At 56.9% G+C, this 17921-nt stretch overlaps 1 protein-coding gene across 1 annotated transcript in view; it reads left to right on the forward strand.

Annotated features, from left to right (window-relative positions):
* The window catches only part of LOC140398677 (trafficking kinesin-binding protein 1-like), a 114362-nt gene that overhangs the window by 30809 nt on the left and 65632 nt on the right, over positions 1-17921 (forward strand). The window contains 1 exon segment of the mRNA XM_072487658.1: positions 17760-17836. Within this exon segment, the coding sequence (XP_072343759.1) occupies positions 17760-17836 (77 nt within the window).

Genomic DNA, 17921 nt, shown 5'->3' on the forward strand with positions numbered 1-17921 from the left:
GAGTGCTGCACTGTCAGAGGGTCAGTACTGAGGGAGTGCCGCACTGTCAGAGGGTCAGTACTGAGGGAGTGCTGCACTGTCAGAGGATCAGTACTGAGGGAGTGCTGCACTGTCAGAGGGTCAGTGCTGAGGGAGTGCCGCACTGTCAGAGGGTCAGTACTGAGAGAGTGGTGCGATGTTGCAGAGCATGTCTGTATTTCAGTTAAGGTCTTAAGTTAAGGTAAGGTTGAGTTAAGGTAGACAGATTTTGGGAAAGACACATAAATCTAGGCTGACATTCACACTGCAGTACTGGGGGAGTGCTGCACTGTCAGAGGGTCAGTACTGAGGGAGTGCCACACTGTCAGAGGGTCAGAACTGAGGGAGTGCCGCACTGTCAGAGGGCCAGTGCTGAGGGAGCTTTGGAAAAGAGTAAAAACAACAGGGTTGTGGTGATGGGAGACTTCAACTTCCCCAATATTGACTGGGACTCACTTAGTGCCAGGGGCTTAGACGGGGCGGAGTTTGTAAGGAGCATCCAGGAGGGCTTCTTAAAACAATATGTAGACAGTCCAACTAGGGAAGGGGCGGTACTGGACCTGGTATTGGGGAATGAGCCCGGCCAGGTGGTAGATGTTTCAGTAGGGGAGCATTTCGGTAACAGTGACCACAATTCAGTAAGTTTTAAAGTACTGGTGGACAAGGATAAGAGTGGTCCTAGGATGAATGCGGTAAATTGGGGTAAGGCTAATTATAACAATATTAGGCGGGAACTGAAGAACATAGATTGGGGGCGGATGTTTGAGGGTCAATCAACATCTGACATGTGGGAGGCTTTCAAGTGGCAGTTGAAAGGAATACAGGACCGGCATGTTCCTGTGAGGAAGAAAGATAAATACGGCAATTTTAGGGAACCTTGGATAACGAGTGATATTGTAGGCCTCGTCAAAAAGAAAAAGGAGGCATTTGTCAGCGCTAAAAGGCTGGGAACAGACGAAGCCTGCGTGGAATATAAGGAAAGTAGGAAGGAACTTAAGCAAGGAGTCAGGAGGGCTAGAAGGGGTCACGAAAAGTCATTGGCAAATAGGGTTAAGGAAAATCCCAAGGCTTTTTATTATACATAAAAAGCAAGAGGGTAGCCAGGGAAAGGGTTGGCCCACTGAAGGATAGGCAAGGGAATCTATGTGTGGAGCCAGAGGAAATGGGCGAGGTACTAAATGAATACTTTGCATCAGTATTCACCAAAGAGAAGAAATTGGTAGATGTTGAGTCTGGAGAAGGGTGTGTAGATAGCCTGGGTCACATTGAGATCCACAAAGACGAGGTGTTGGGTGTCTTAAAAAATATTAAGGTAGATAAGTCCCCAGGGCCTGATGGGATCTACCCCAGAATACTGAAGGAGGCTGGAGAGGAAATTGCTGAGGCCTTGACAGAAATCTTTGGATCCTCACTGTCTTCAGGGGATGTCCCGGAGGACTGGAGAATAGCCAATGTTGTTCCTCTGTTTAAGAAGGGTAGCAAGGATAATCCAGGGAACTACAGGCCGGTGAGCCTTACTTCAGTGGTAGGGAAATTACTGGAGAGAATTCTTCGAGACAGGATCTACTCCCATTTGGAAACAAATGGACGTATTAGTGAGAGGCAGCACGGTTTTGTGAAGGGGAGGTCGTGTCTCACTAACTTGATAGAGTTTTTCGGGGAGGTCACTAAGATGATTGATGCAGGTAGGGCAGTGGATGTTGTCTATCTGGACTTCAGTAAGGCCTTTGACAAGGTCCCTCATGGTAGACTAGTACAAAAGGTGAAGTCACACGGGATCAGGGGTGAGCTGGCAAGGTGGATACAGAACTGGCTAGGTCATAGAAGTCAGAGAGTAGCAATGGAAGGATGCTTTTCTAATTGGAGGGCTGTGACCAGTGGTGTTCCACAGGGATCAGTGCTGGGACCTTTGCTCTTTTTAGTATATATAAATGATTTGGAGGAAAATGTAACTGGTCTGATTAGTAAGTTTGCAGACGACACAAAGGTTGGTGGAATTGCGGATAGCGATGAGGACTGTCAGAGGATACAGCAGGATTTAGATTGTTTGGAGACTTGGGCGGAGAGATGGCAGATGGAGTTTAATCCGGACAAATGTGAGGTAATGCATTTTGGAAGGTCTAATGCAGGTAGGGAATATACAGTGAATGATAGAACCCTCAAGAGTATTGAAAGTCAAAGAGATCTAGGAGTACAGGTCCACAGGTCATTGAAAGGGGCAACACAGGTGGAGAAGGTAGTCAAGAAGGCATACGGCATGCTTGCCTTCATTGGCCGGGGCATTGAGTATAAGAATTGGCAAGTCATGTTGCAGCTGTATAGAACCTTAGTTAGGCCACACTTGGAGTATAGTGTTCAATTCTGGTCGCCACACTACCAGAAGGATGTGGAGGCTTTAGAGAGGGTGCAGAAGAGATTTACCAGAATGTTGCCTGGTATGGAGGGCATTAGCTATGAGGAGCGGTTGAATAAACTCGGTTTGTTCTCACTGGAACGAAGGAGGTTGAGGGGCGACCTGATAGAGGTCTACAAAATTATGAGGGGCATAGACAGAGTGGATAGTCAGAGGCTTTTCCCCAGGGTAGAGGGGTCAATTACTAGGGGGCATAGGTTTAAGGTGAGAGGGGCAAGGTTTAGAGGAGATGTACGAGGCAAGTTTTTTACACAGAGGGTAGTGGGTGCCTGGAACTCGCTGCCGGAGGAGGTGGTGGAAGCAGGGACGATAGTGACATTTAAGGGGCATCTTGACAAATACATGAATAGGATGGGAATAGAAGGATACGGACCCAGGAAGTGTAGAAGATTGTAGTTGAGTCGGGCAGCATGGTCGGCACGGGCTTAGAGGGCCGAAGGGCCTGTTCCTGTGCTGTACATTTCTTTGTTCTTTGTTGTTTGTCTTAAATCAAGGTTCCATTTTTGTCCTTAAGTGGGCATAAAAGAATCAGTGGCCACTGTTGGTATAAGAGGGGATTCTCCCTGGTGTCTTCGGCCAATTTTCCTCCATTCTTCCTTTAGTGATTTATAACATTGCCGTTCCCGTTGGTTTAAGCCGACCCAGGGACACACACATGTCAATCCCAGTCTCTCGGCCCTGGGAAGCAGCCCAATGTTTACATGTTGAGTTAGTTCTTTGCCACTAGAGGGAGCAGGCACACTGTGTGTTCGATGAGGACACAGGGCTGTGATCCCCATCAGGAGCACTCGAGGCTGCGAGACACCGTAAAGGGTTTATTCTCAAAGAGGGGGAGGGGCAGTGTCGCCATTTCTGACCCATTTACCTACAGTTAACCCTGAGAGTTGTTAATAACTGAATGAGAGTGGGGGGGGGGGGGGGGGGGGGGTTGGTTTAACCTCCACATCCTTGTATTTAAATCCCTCCATATCCTCATCCCTCCCAACCACTCAACCCTCCGAGATCTCTGCATTCCTCCAATTCCGGCCCCTTCAGCCCCCCCCACTTTCCATCGCTCCACCATTGGCAACTGTGCCCAAAGCGTGCCCACCATCTACAAGGCACAATCAGGAGTGTGATGGAATACTCCCCACTTGCCTGGATGAGCGCAGCTCCAACAACACTCAAGAAGCTCGACACCATCCAGGACAAAGCAGCCCCGCTTGATTGCTCCCCTTCCACAAACATTCACTCCCTCCACCACCGACAAACAGTGACAGCCGTGTGTACCATCTACAAGATGCACTGCAGGAACTCACCAAGGTTCCTCAGGCAGCACCTTCCAAACCCACGACCACTACCATCTAGGAGGACAAGGGCAGCAGATACCTGGGAACCCCACCCCCTGGAGGTTCCCCTCCAACTCACTCACCATCCTGACTTGAAAATATATCGTCGTTCCTTCACTGTCGCTGCGGCAACATGCTGGAACTCCCTCCCTAACAGCACTGTGGGTGTACCTACACCTCGGGGACTGCAGCGGTTCAAGAAGGCAGCTCACCCCCACCTTCTGAAGGGGCAATTAGGGATGTTAATGCTGGTCTAGTCAGCCACCCCCCATCCTGTAAATTGATAACAAATAACCTTTAATAAGGATGAACCCAGAACTGTGAGGGGCGCAATTATCCCCAAACATTTCTCAGTTAATTTGTGGTGGGTTTTCCGGGTAGTTTCCCGTGGCTCCGTTGGTGAATTCCCCACCGCTGTTCGCTGACACTTCGTGGGCAGGATTGTCTGTCCCGGCAGCCAGCCAATGGGGTTTCCCACTGTGGACACCCCCACGCCGTCGGGAATTCCGCGGGCGCGAGTACGCTGCCAGCGAAGCAGAGGATCCCGCAACGGAGAATCCTGCTCAGAATTTATTCCAGCACTGGGGAGCTGAATGCAAAGATCCGCCCACCATTTTGAAATCTCCAAGTGAGCTTGTGGGTTCCCCCACACCCCCCACCCATGGGCAGTGTCAGGGGGCCAGCTGGGCAATGCCAAAGTGCTCACGACCTATTTCCGGGAGCGCTGTTTGGTCCCGCCCTTTTGGCCATAGTTCCAATTTCGACATCTCGCGGAACTTGAGTGAATCTGGTGAGGCGCGGAAGCTTCCGGAAGGCGCACTGGAGGGCTAAGCTGGGATTCTCATGCTGCGTTGTGCTCTCGCTCGAGTGCAACGCGACCAGAGAATTGCACCTGAGGATAGAACATCAGACTGGGGCCGCAGGGATAACCTAACGGCGTCAACACTCAGCCTCAGGAGCAGAGAATCCCGCCCGGGGACAGGGTGGGACTCGCTCCCACGGGGAGTGGGGAGAGTGTGGGACTCGCTCCCACGGGGAGTGGGGAGAGTGTGGGACTCGCTCCCACGGGGAGTGGGGAGAGTGTGGGACTCGCTCCCACGGGGAGTGGGGAGAGTGTGGGACTCGCTCCCACGGGGAGTGGGGAGAGTGTGGGACTCGCTCCCACGGGGAGTGGGGATGTAGCCGCCTAAAATGGCTGATTCCCTATTAATTTGGCCAAAACCCGATTTAAAATGGCTAACCGAAAAGGCTGATGGGAAAAGCAGCCAACAGGACACAAACGGACAGCTGCAGACAGAATAGCGCATTCGGTTCTGGGGAAGTCTGCCCAGATCGATACTCAAGACTATTAGCAGCACATCACCCCAGACATCTGCAGTTTAATGGGCTATCCCCGGGAACAATTGCAACATATTAGCAATTGAATACCGGGCCAGACCTGTCGGCGCCTGCAGTGGCCGAAACAAAGACAGGTGAGCGACCACCCCCCGATCGAGGAATCGCCCCGTTATTGGAGCATATCGAACCCAGTGATTGGGAACAAGTCCAATCACTTGGGACTCAGGGTCAAGGGCCGCCCCGAGAGGCGGGAAGCCCCTGGGCCCTATAAAGTGAGGGGCCAAGTTCAGATCTCTCTCTCTCTCCCTTCTTCACCTGCTCGCAATCTTCGCAAGAACCTTCGACAAAGAACCGTATGTTTGACTCCAGCGATCGCTACCTGATAGAGATTCCTAGCCATCGACCCGTAACAGCCTTTTGAATCCCGCAGGCCAGATCCAATTCGATAAACTATTCGTTTCCCTGACCTGGTGGGCCACCTCCTAAAGTTAAGTATTGGCCTGTTAGTTATAGGTATTAGTCTAGAAGTAGGATTATTGTGTAAGTATTAATTGCTGTATATAATAAATGACCGTTGATTTCAATCTTACTAAGTGGTGTGCTGACTTATTAATCATAACTCGAGCTTGAACCACGTGGCGGTATCAGAAAGATACCTGGCGACTCGTGAGCAAAGGTGACATAATCCGAGGTAATAAACTAATGCTAAAAAGAGCAACAGGGAGAATGTGGAACTCGCTCCCACAGGAATGGGGAGAATGTGGAACTCGCTCCCACGGAGAGTGGGGACAATGTGGAACTTACTCCCATGGGGAGTGAGGAGAATGTGGGACTTGCTCCCACAGCGAGTGCGGTAGAATGTGGAACTTACTCCCACAGGGAGTGGGGAGAATGTTGGACTCGCTCCCACAGGGAGTGGGGAGATTGTGGAACTCGCTCCCACAGGAATGTGGAGAATGTGGAACTCGCTCCCACAGGAATGGGGAGAATGTGAAACTCGCTCCCAGAGGAATGGGGAGAATGTGGAACTCGCTCCCACAGGAATGGGGAGAATGTGGGACTCGCTCCCACAGGGAGTGGGGACAATGTGGAACTCGCTCCCACAGGGAGTGGGGAATGTGGAACTTACTCCCACAGGGAGTGGGGACAATGTGGAACTCGCTCCCACAGGGAGTGGGGAGAATGTTGGACTCGCTCCCACAGGGAGTGGGGGAGATTGTGGAACTCGCTCCCACAGGGAGTGGGGAGAATGTGGGACTCGCTCCCACAGGGAGTGGGGAGATTGTGGAACTCGCTCCCACAGGAATGTGGAGAATGTGGAACTCGCTCCCACAGGAATGGGGAGAATGTGAAACTCGCTCCCAGAGGAATGGGGAGAATGTGGAACTCGCTCCCACAGGAATGGGGAGAATGTGGGACTCGCTCCCAGAGGAATGGGGAGAATGTGGAACTCGCTCCCACAGGAATGGGGAGAATGTGGGACTCGCTCCCACAGGGAGTGGGGACAATGTGGAACTCGCTCCCACAGGGAGTTGGGAATGTGGAACTTACTCCCACAGGGAGTGGGGACAATGTGGAACTCGCTCCCACAGGGAGTGGGGACAATGTGGAACTCGCTCCCACAGGGAGTGGGGACAATGTGGAACTTACTCCCACAGGGAGTGGGGAGAATGTGGGACTCGCTCCCACAGGGAGTGGGGAGAATGTGGGACTCGCTCCCACAGGGAGTGTGGAGAATGTGGGACACGCTCCCACAGGGAGTGGGGAGAATGTGGGACTCGCTCCCACAGGGAGTGGGGAGATTGTGGAACTCGCTCCCACAGGGAGTGGGGAGAATGTGGGACTCGCTCCCACAGGGAGTGGGGAGAATGTGGAACTCGCTCCCACAGGGAGTGGGGAGAATGTGGAACTCGCTCCCACAGCGTTTGGGGAGAATGTGGGACTCGCTCCCACAGGGAGTGGGGAGATTGTGGAACTCGCTCACACAGGAATGTGGAGAATGTGGGACTCGCTCCCACAGGGAGTGGGGAGAATGTGGAACTCGCTCCCACAGCGTTTGGGGAGAATGTGGGACTCGCTCCCACAGGGAGTGGGGAGATTGTGGAACTCGCTCACACAGGAATGTGGAGAATGTGGGACTCGCTCCCACGGGGAGTGGGGACAAGGTGAAACTTACTCCCACGGAGAGTGGGGAGAATGTGGGACTCGCTCCCACAGGGAGTGGGGAGAATGTGGGACTCGCTTCCACAGGAATGGGGAGAATGTGAAACTTACTCCCACGGGGAGTGGGGAGAATCTCGGGCTCGCTCCCATTGGTTGGGGTGATTGTGGAACTCGCTCCCACGGGGAGTGGGGAGAATGTGGGACTCGCTCCCACAGGGAGTGGAGGGAATGTGGGACTCGCTCCCACAGGGAGTGGGGAGAATGTGGGACTCGCTTCCACAGGAATGGGGAGAATGTGAAACTTACTCCCACGGGGAGTGGGGAGAATCTCGGGCTCGCTCCCATTGGTTGGGGTGATTGTGGAACTCGCTCCCACGGGGAGTGGGGAGAATGTGGGACTCGCTCCCACAGGGAGTGGGGAGAGTGTGGGACTCGCTCCCACAGGGAGTGGGGTGAATTTGGGACTCGCTCCCACGGGGGGTGGGGAGAATGTGGGACTCGCTCCCACAGGGAGTGGGGAGAATGTGGAACTCGCTCCCACAAGGAGTGGAGGGAATGTGGGACTCGCTCCCACAGGGAGTGAGGAGAGTGTGGGACTCGCTCCCACGGGGAGTGGGGAGAACGTGGAACTTGCTCCCACGCGGTTTGGGGAGAATGTGGGACTCGCTCCCACGGGGAGTGGGGAGAAAGTGGGACTCGCTCCCACAGGGAGTGGGGAGAAAGTGGGACTCGCTCCCACAGGGAGTGGGGAGAATGTGGGACTCGCTCCCACGGGGAGTGGGGAGAAAGTGGGACTCGCTCCCACAGGGAGTGGGGAGAATGTGGGACTCGCTCCCACAGGGAGTGGGGAGAATGTGGGACTCGCTCCCACAGGGAGTGGGGAGAAAGTGGGACTCGCTCCCACAGGGAGTGGGTAGAATGTGGGACTCGCTCCCACAGGGAGTGAGGAGAATGTGGGACTCGCTCCCACAGGGAGTGGGGAGAATGTGGGACTCGCTCCCACAGGGAGTGGGGAGAGTGTGGGACTCGCTCCCACAGGGAGTGGGGAGAATGTGGGACTCGCTCCCACGGGGAGTGGGGAGAATGTGGGACTCGCTCCCACGGGGAGTGGGGAGAATGTGGGACTCGCTCCCACAGGGAGTGTGGAGAATGTGGGACTCGCTCCCACAGGGAGTGGGGAGAATGTGGAACTCGCTCCCACAGGGAGTGGGGAGAATGTGGGACTCGCTCCCACAGGAATGTGGAGAATGTGGAACTCGCTCCCACAGGAATGGGGAGAATGTGAAACTCGCTCCCAGAGGAATGGGGAGAATGTGGGACTCGCTCCCACAGCGTTTGGGGAGAATGTGAAACTCGCTCCCAGAGGAATGGGGAGAATGTGGAACTCGCTCCCACAGCGTTTGGGGAGAATGTGGAACTCGCTCCCACAGGGAGTGGGGGGAATGTGGAACTTACTCCCACAGGGAGTGGGGACAATGTGGAACTCGCTCCCACAGGGAGTGGGGAGAATGTGGAACTTACTCCCACAGGGAGTGGGGAGAATGTGGGACTCGCTCCCACAGGGAGTGGGGAGAATGTGGGACTCGCTCCCACAGGGAGTGTGGAGAATGTGGGACTCGCTCCCACAGGGAGTGGGGAGATTGTGGAACTCGCTCACACAGGAATGTGGAGAATGTGGGACTCGCTCCCACGGGGAGTGGGGAGAATGTGGGACTCGCTCCCACAGGGAGTGGAGGGAATGTGGGACTCGCTCCCACAGGGAGTGGGGTGAATTTGGGACTCGCTCCCACAGGGAGTGGGGAGAATGTGGGACCCGCTCCCACAGGGAGTGGGGAGAATGTGGGACTCGCTCCCACAGGGAGTGGGGTGAATGTGGAACTCGCTCCCACAAGGAGTGGAGGGAATGTGGGACTCGCTCCCACAGGGAGTGAGGAGAGTGTGGGACTCGCTCCCACGGGGAGTGGGGAGAATGTGGAACTTGCTCCCACGCGGTTTGGGGAGAATGTGGGACTCGCTCCCACGGGGAGTGGGGAGAAAGTGGGACTCGCTCCCACAGGGAGTGGGGAGAATGTGGGACTCGCTCCCACAGGGAGTGGGGAGAATGTGGGACTCGCTCCCACAGGGAGTGGGGAGAATGTGGGACTCGCTCCCACAGGGAAGTGGGGAGAATGTGGGACTCGCTCCCACAGGGAGTGGGGAGAATGTGGGACTCGCTCCCACAGGGAGTGGGGAGAATGTGGGACTCACTCCCACATGGAGTGGGGAGAAAGTGGGACTCGCTCCCACAGGGAGTGAGGAGAATGTGGGACTCGCTCCCACAGGGAGTGGGGAGAATGTGGGACTCGCTCCCACAGGGAGTGGGGAGAATGTGGGACTCGCTCCCACAGGGAGTGGGGAGAATGTGGGACTCGCTCCCACAGGGAGTGGGGAGAATGTGGGACTCACTCCCACATGGAGTGGGGAGAAAGTGGGACTCGCTCCCACAGGGAGTGAGGAGAATGTGGGACTCGCTCCCACAGGGAGTGGGGAGAATGTGGGACTCGCTCCCACAGGGAGTGGGGAGAATGTGGGACTCGCTCCCACAGGGAGTGGGGAGAATGTGGGACTCGCTCCCACAGGGAGTGGGGAGAATGTGGGACTCGCTCCCACAGGGAGTGGGGAGAATGTGGGACTCGCTCCCACAGGGAGTGGGGAGAATGTGTGACTCGCTCCCACAGGGAGTGGGGAGAATGTGGGACTCGCTCCCACAGGGAGTGGGGAGAAAGTGGGACTCGCTCCCACGGGGAGTGGGGAGAAAGTGGGACTCGCTCCCACAGGGAGTGAGGAGAATGTGGGACTCGCTCCCACAGGGAGTGGGGAGAATGTGGGACTCGCTCCCACAGGGAGTGGGGAGAATGTGGGACTCGCTCCCACAGTGAAAATTTCTAAGTGCTGCAATGAGCGGGAATTGCTGCGAGCTCCCCATGCTTGGCCAGCGAGGCCGGCAACACTATTCAACGTTGATTGGTCCACTTAACGAGGTCCCAAGACTACTCACCGCAAATGAAGGCTCGGCTGCCAATTCGCCGACACCGCGCTCGCCGGACGCCCGCTAACAAGGTTGTGCAGCACTTAAGCTGCACTTGCTGTGTCCTGGGATCCAGCAGCCCTCCCACTGCTGTCCCGCCTGGGGGGGTTCCTGCCTCCACCTGATGTACATCAGCAGCTGTGTGGTGCTCAGACTGTGCCCCAGGAACCTGTCCACTGACATGTCCCACCGAGGTGTGTGTCTCTGCGCTGGGGGAGGGTGGGGGGTGGCAGCTCTGACGTGACTATTACGGTGGCATCCACGGAGCTCCCCTCCGAGGTGGTCTCCTGGGAGGCTGGAGAGGGGGCCGCCGGGATGGGCCGCCACCGTCGGCTGGAGGACACGCAGGCCAATGGACATGTGGGGCGGGATTCGGCGGGACGGGCGCGGATCATGCGACGCCGCCCCGACGCCCCACCGGGTCGGAGAATTGCCGGGGGCTGGCGTGAATCCCGCCCCCGCCGGTTGCCAAATTCTCTGGCACCGGATATTCGGTGGGGGCGGGAATCGGGCCGCGCCGGTTGGCGGCCCCCCCCCCACCCCCCCGCGATTCTCCGGCCTGGATGGGCCGAGTCCCGCCGCTAAAATGCCTGTCCCGCCGGCGTAGATTAAACCACCTACCTTACCGGCGGGACAAGGCGGCGCGGGCGGGCTCCGGGGTCCTGGGGGGGACGCGGGGCGATCTGGCCCCGGGGGGGGGGTGCCCTCACGGTGGCCTGGCCCGCGATCGGGGCCCACCGATCCGCGGGCGGGCCAGTGCCGTGGGGGCACTCTTTTCCTTCCGCCTTTGCCACGGTCTCCACCATGGCGGAGGCGGAAGAGACTCCCTCCACTGCGCATATGCGGGGATGCCGTGAGCGGCCGCTAACGCTCCCGCGCATGAGCCGCCCGGAGATGTCATTTCCGCGCCAGCTGGAGGGGCACCAAAGGCCTTTTCCGCCAGCTGGCGGGGCGGAAATTTGTCCGCCGCCGGCCTAGCCCCTTAAGGTTGGGGCTCGGCCCCCAAAGATGCGGAGCATTCCGCACTTTTGGAGCGGCGCGATGCCCGACTGATTTGCGCCGTTTTGGGCGCCAGTCGGCGGACATCGCGCCGTTTCTGGAGAATTTCGCCCCTGGTCTTACCCTGCGGGACCTCGGCGTGAATGGATCCGGGGGCAGCCTGGTGGGGGGGAGGCCTCCGCTGTGGCCTGGCCCGCGATCGGGGCTTACCGATTGGCGGGCCGGCCTCTCGGGCTGGGGGCCTCCTTTGTTCCGCGCCGGCCCCTGTAGCCCTACGGCCATGTTGGGTCGGGGCCGGTGCAGAGAAGGGATTGCGCATGCGTGGATCCCGCGGTGCCTAGCTGACGCCGGGATCGGCAGCTGGAGCGGGGTGGGTCGCTCCAGTGCCGTGCTGGCCCCCAGTAGGGGTCAGAATTGCTGAACCTGAGGCCGTTACGTTGTCGGGAAACACAACGGCGTTTACAACGGCGTCAACACTTAGCCTCAGGATCAGAGAATCCCGCCCGAGGTCAGTGGGGGGGATGGGTCAGTCAGTAAGGCAATAACAGGTCCCTGGGTGGGCCCCGTGGTTCCTCAGCTCCGCGGCGTCCACCAGCCTCCGCGTGGGTGATCGCTCTGTCCTCAGCCATCCCAGTCACCTCCAGGGCCCGCTCCTCGAAGGCGGTGAGGATTCTTTTGTCCGGCACCCCACGGCCAGTCTGGGCTCTCTCCCGGCGATTGTGCGAGAGCTTTTCCTGAGGATAATAATAATCGCTTATTGTCACAAGTAGGCTTCAATGAAGTTACTGTGAAAAGCCCCTAGTCGCCACATTCCGGCACCTGTTCGGGGAGGCCGGGACGGGAATTGAACCCGCGCTGCTGGCCTTGTTCTGCATTGCAAGCCAGCTGGTTAGCCCACTGAGACACAGAGAGGACATCGTTAGCCACACGCGTGGTTCTCAGAGGTGTGGGAGGAGTGGAAACGGAAGGGTTGGGGAGGGTTGGAGAGAGAGGGGGTAAAGGAAGGGTTGTGGGGCACATGGAGAGTTTGGGGGGATGCTCGTGTGGGGGCGAAAAGGTATTTCCTGACTCCTGCTGCCTGGTGTAGGTCATTGACCTTTTTCCGATACTGGAGGCCAGTTCTCCTGGTCACACCCCTGGAGTTCAAAGCACCATCACCTCATCCCAGGCAGCACTGGCTGCCCTGTGACTGACCCTCCAAGACCCTCGGGGGAGCAGGACATCCCTCCTGACCTCCACTGCGTCTGGGAGCCTCCCCAGGTCAGTGTCCCGAATCTTGGTTGGGGTCTCCTGGGCGCCAGTGTTGCGAGCTGGCTGGGGTTGGCTGAGCAAGGGCAGCTTAAGTGCTGCTCGACCCTGTTAGCGGGGGGCCGGCGAGCGCGGTTCCGGCGAATCGGCTGGCGGGCCTTCATTTGCAGCGAGAAGTAAGTGGACCAATTAACGTTGAATAGCATTGCCGGCCTCGCTGGGCCGAGCATCGAGAAGCTCGCGGCGATTCCTGCTCGCTGCGGCACGTAGAAATCTTTCCAGAGAGTCGCGCCCACGACACGCACCCATACTGTGAGGGGTGGGGGCAGGGGCGATATTGGGGGGGGGACTGGGGTGATACCGCAAATGGTGGGGGCAGGGGCAATAGTAATAGCAATCCCTACAGTGCAGAAGAAGGCCATTCGGCCCATTGAGTCTGCACCGGCCCTTGGAAAGAGCATCCCACCTAAACCCACACCTCCACCCTGTCCCCGTAACCCAGTAACCCCACCCCACCTTTTTGGTCACCAAGGGCAATTTATCATGGCCAATCCACCTAACCTGCACATCTTTGGACTGTGGGAGGAAACCGGAGCACCCGGAGGAAACCCACGCAGACACGGGGAGGACGCGCAGACTCCGCACAGGCAGTGACCCAAGCCGGGAATCGGACCTGGGACCCTGGAGCTGTGAGGCAGCAGTGATAACCACTGTGCCACCGTGCGCAAGAGGGGATGGGGGGAGGGCAGGGGTGATACTGAGAGAGGGGGACAGGGGTGGTACTGTGATGGGTGGGGATAGGGGCGATGCTGAGAGGGGTGGGGGCAGCGGCAGGGCTGCAGGAGGGGGGCAGGTGCGATACTGCATGAGGCCTTTGGGGGCGATACTACGAGGGGGCAGGGGTGATAATACGAGAGGGGGGCAGGGGCTATACAGAGGGAGGGGGGGCAGGGGCTATACAGAGGGAGGGGGGCAGGGGCTATACAGAGGGGGGGGGGCAGGGGCTATACAGGAGGACGGGTGGCGAGAGGGTCTTTGAGGGTGGAACCTGTTGGAACCTGAGAAATTGTGACAAGGGATTATGTAAAGAAAATTGTGACTTTTAAAATAAACCGTTGGCCTCTAATTGAACCATTTGAACACATCGATGAGTGTCCGTGACCACTCTGGTGGGGGTGCTGAGGGGATATTTTTGTTGTGATCTCGCTCGGGTGGGTACGATCTGCCCAAATTTACAGTAACGTGGGCGGGGGGAATCTACCATTCCCCAATCTGCAGGGGCTCCGAGGGACCCCCAGAATAATAATTCCAATTTTAAAATAACATTCTGCTCAGTATTTACCGAGAACAAACTTTTCAACTCGGGGGAATAATTAGAGATGATTAACACCAAAGAATGGAGATTTGTTTAAAAAAAAAGCCCTTGTGTTCCCGAGCTGCCTCCCTCTTGAGTTGCTCTTAGTTGTCAGTTGGGCCTTATTGGTTCTGACACGTATATAAGACGGGGTTAGCCGTGAACTGAGCTTACAGTCAGCGGCTGGCAGGAAGATCAACAGATATTTCCAAACTCGGGGTTGCCAGTGAATGAGTGTTTAAGTGTTTGCTGGGGCTGTGTTCAGGGCAGGTTGTTTTTATAGAACCCGGAGCTGTGTTTGGGATTCAAGATGTGAATATTACCGTCGGAATCGGCTCAAACTGCGTAGAGCTGGGGAATCGTAGGCACGGAAATGTGGAGCAGTGAAGATAATGAGGGTGGTGTGGCTGAGGGCGACACTGTCTGCGGTGAGGTGCAATGTGACACATGGGAAGGTACGCTGTGGGAGAGGGGATTCAGCATACTCAGACTTTGTTCAGTGGCCATTTGTGACCACAGCCATTTTCTGGGAGAGTTTTGTATCAGGAACACTTTGCAATTTGGAAACTCTTTGGTGAGGGAAATGTATTGTCGATATTGAGGACACCCTGTGTCAGGTCAGAACCTCTGCCAATTGCCCCTCGATTTCAGCGTTACTGAAATTCACAGTGGGGAAGGGGAACCTGATGAGAATTGATCGTTTACTGAGCCCACAGGGTCTCTGCAATAGTCAGAATCCCATAGATTCAGCCGTGTTCCTCCAATCTGTGAAGTGATGTGTGACGGCTCTGTTTGTGTGGGGGGAGGGGGAATGAGAGGGTGGGAAAGTGGGTGAAGGGTGAGTGTACGAGGGAGAGGGAGGGTGCGAGAGATGGTGAAGGGTGCGAGGAAAGATGTAAGATGCAATAGAGTGTGGAGAGTGCAAGGATGGAGAGAGAGTGCAAGGGAGAGTGAAGAGTGAGAGCGGGGGAAGATGGAAGGTGGAAGGGAGGGTAGAGAGTGAAGGTGGGAGAGTGAGGAGAGTGCAAGGGAAGATGCAGAATGCGAGGGAGTGTGGAAAGTGTGAGGGAGGATCGAGAGTGCGAGGAGGGATGGAGGGTGTGAGGGAGGGGGTTGTGTGGGTAATGGAGGGGGGAGCTATGTGTGCAGGGGAGGGTGGAGGGTGTAAGGGAGAGTGCAGGATGTGAGGGAGGGGGAGTGTGGATCATGGAGGGTGGAGGGTGTGAGGGAGAGTGCAGGATGTGAGGGAGGGGGAGTGTGGGTAATGGAGGGGGAGCTATGGGGAGGGTGGAGGGTGTGAGGGAGAGGGTAGTTGAGGCGGTGATGCCGAGGGTGTGGGTTTATGGACACTCAGGGCAATTTATCGCGGCCAATCCACCTAACCTGCACATCTTTGGACTGTGGGAAGAAACCGGAGCACCCGGGGGAAACCCACGCAGACACGGGGAGGACGTGCAGACTCCGCACAGACAGTGACCCAGCCGGGAATTGAACCTGGGACCCTGGAGCTGTGAACAACGGTGCCAACCACTGTGCTACCCTGCCGCCCATCCCTAAGTGCCTTCGAGAAGGTGGTGGGGAGCTGCCTTCTTGAACCGCTACAATCCATGTGGTGTAGGTACACCCACAGTGCGGTTAGGGAGGGAGTTCCAGGGTTTTGACCCAGCGACAGTGAAGGAATGTTAATGAGGAAGATTGTACAAGGTTCAGGCCTGATGGGCATTTGCTTCGCCTGAATCCAATCCCGAGACTGATCTTAACTTGTCTATCCGGTTATTCTTTTATTGTAATTTGTTTTTGTTGTTAGGATCCCTTTGCAGTCAAAATTCTGCCACCCCCCCCCTCCCTTCCCCCCACTTCATTATTCCAGGAACACCGGGGTTAACGGCAGTCAGATTGTGACACTGGCCAGGGCCAGAGATCCAGGGATTGGGTCTGGATGGTCCTGGCCAGTGGGACTCAGTGCCGTCCACAGAGAGCGTCTTCCAAGGGTTAATGTTTCAATCAGGAGCAGAGTTAAAGTGTGGCGTAACGGGGTCAAGTGGCGAGGGGTTTGGGACTCAAAGGGTTAAATCCGAGCTGTCACTCTTTATTTTGCAAATGACCGTCAGACTCTCTGTGTGAAAATAAAGTCCAATTACTAGAACAAAGATGTGAGCTTCCGAGAGCATTAGTGACGCAGGCCGAGGAGGCTGCAGCTGGGAGGATGGTGTGACCGGGTGGAACATGCTGCTGGGCGCGTCCTGTAACAGCACGGGACGCGAGGGCAGGGCTGTGAAGGCTCTGTGTCTCTCGAAGCGTAAACACAGCTGCCTTTACTGCCCCCACCCCCGGGATCAGTCCCCTGGCCTGTGATGGGTCAGCTAATCTCATCCTCTTGCCCCTGGGCAAAGGACAGAACATTTGCTCCAAGCTCCCTGCTCCTGAGCAGCGTCCCAGGAATTTGTGAGCGCACCTCCTGGTCCTTACGTTCTTCTGAACTGGAGCTCACTGCCCGCCAGGGGGTGCTGGAAGGAGGCGAGGAATGGTTTCAAAGGAAAATACCCCTGCAGGATTATGGGAATAGAGCTGGGAATGGAACTGATTGGACTGTCCATGGGAATGGCATCAACCTGATGAGCTGATTGGCCTCCTCCTCGGCTGTCACGGCTCTTTGACTGGTGACCATGGGAACTTTAACAGGGCAGATGTGGCCTGGGTTTAATATCCCATCTGAAAGACGACACTTCCACAGGTCATTTGGCCCATAGACCCTGCTCCACCAGTCGTTACCATCATGGCTTCAATTCCATTTCCCTGCCCGCTGCCCGTAGCCCGACATTCTCTGAGAGACAAGGGCCGGGATTCTCCGACCCTGTACCGGGTCGCAGAATCCCCGGGGAGAGGCGGAATACTGCCAAGGCTGCCCCGATGCCAGCTGCCCTATTCTCCGGCGCCGTTTTTCGGGGGCCGGCAGGATGACCGCGCCCCCCCCCCCCACCCCGGCCCCGGCGATACCCCCGGCCCTGATGAGCCGAGTGGCCGTAACGTTTTGGCCAACCCCGCCGGCGTGAATTACTCACCCCCCACACGGCGGGACCTGCCAGGCAAGTGAACGGGGGCGGTCCTGGGAGGGGCACGGGGGGGGATCCGACCCCGGGGGGGGGGGCCCGGCCCACGATCGGGGCCTACCGATCTGTGGGCGGGCTGGTTCTGTGGGGGGCCTTCTTTCCTCCACGCCGGGCCCCTGTCGGGCTCCGCCATATTGCCCGGGGGCCGGCGCGGAGAAGGCATACGCGGAAATACGCTGGCCGGTCCGCGCATGCGCGAGATCACACTGGCCGGTCCGCGCGTGTGCAAACTCGCGCCAGTCCTTCGCCGCTGGCTGGTGCGGCACCAACCTCGCCACCGAGAGATTGGAGAATTCCTCAGTTTCGGGGGCTATTGACGCCGGACTGGTTGATGCTGGTTTTCCCGCCGGCGTGGGGACAAAGCCCCAGTTTCAGAGAATCCCGCCCTTATTCTCCACTGTGGGGACCAGAACTGCACAGAATATTCCAGCTGACCAGCCCGAGCAATTTGAATGAATTTGGAGAAAAGCAGGGAGCTGATGTACGAGTCTGTGGCACTGTCACTCTGTGAGTGACATGAGGGAGGAAGGGAAAGAGAGTGAGGGTGGAGAGGACAGCCAGGCATCTCAAACATCAGCCCTCAGGCTCCTCGCAGAACAACCGTTCAACTCTGCAGGAGGAATTAAATGGGAGTGCAGAGGAGGGGAAGGGGAGGTGAGGATAGGCGGAGGGTGTGGGTGGCGGGATGAGTGCGCTGATCACTTTCTGCTTCTTTTCACAGTTCTGTCTGCGGAGAGAGTGGGCCAGGTGACAAAGACTTACCGTGACATCGAGGCTGTCACACACTTGCTGGAGGAGGTGAGGCTGCAGCGAGATCCTCTTTATTACCCGTGGCAGGAGTGTCAGTGTGTGTGGAACTGTATCCCAGTGAGTGTCAGTGTGT

The sequence above is a fragment of the Scyliorhinus torazame genome, chromosome 21 (assembly GCF_047496885.1).
Source record: "Scyliorhinus torazame isolate Kashiwa2021f chromosome 21, sScyTor2.1, whole genome shotgun sequence".
In the NCBI taxonomy this organism is placed as follows: domain Eukaryota; kingdom Metazoa; phylum Chordata; class Chondrichthyes; order Carcharhiniformes; family Scyliorhinidae; genus Scyliorhinus; species Scyliorhinus torazame.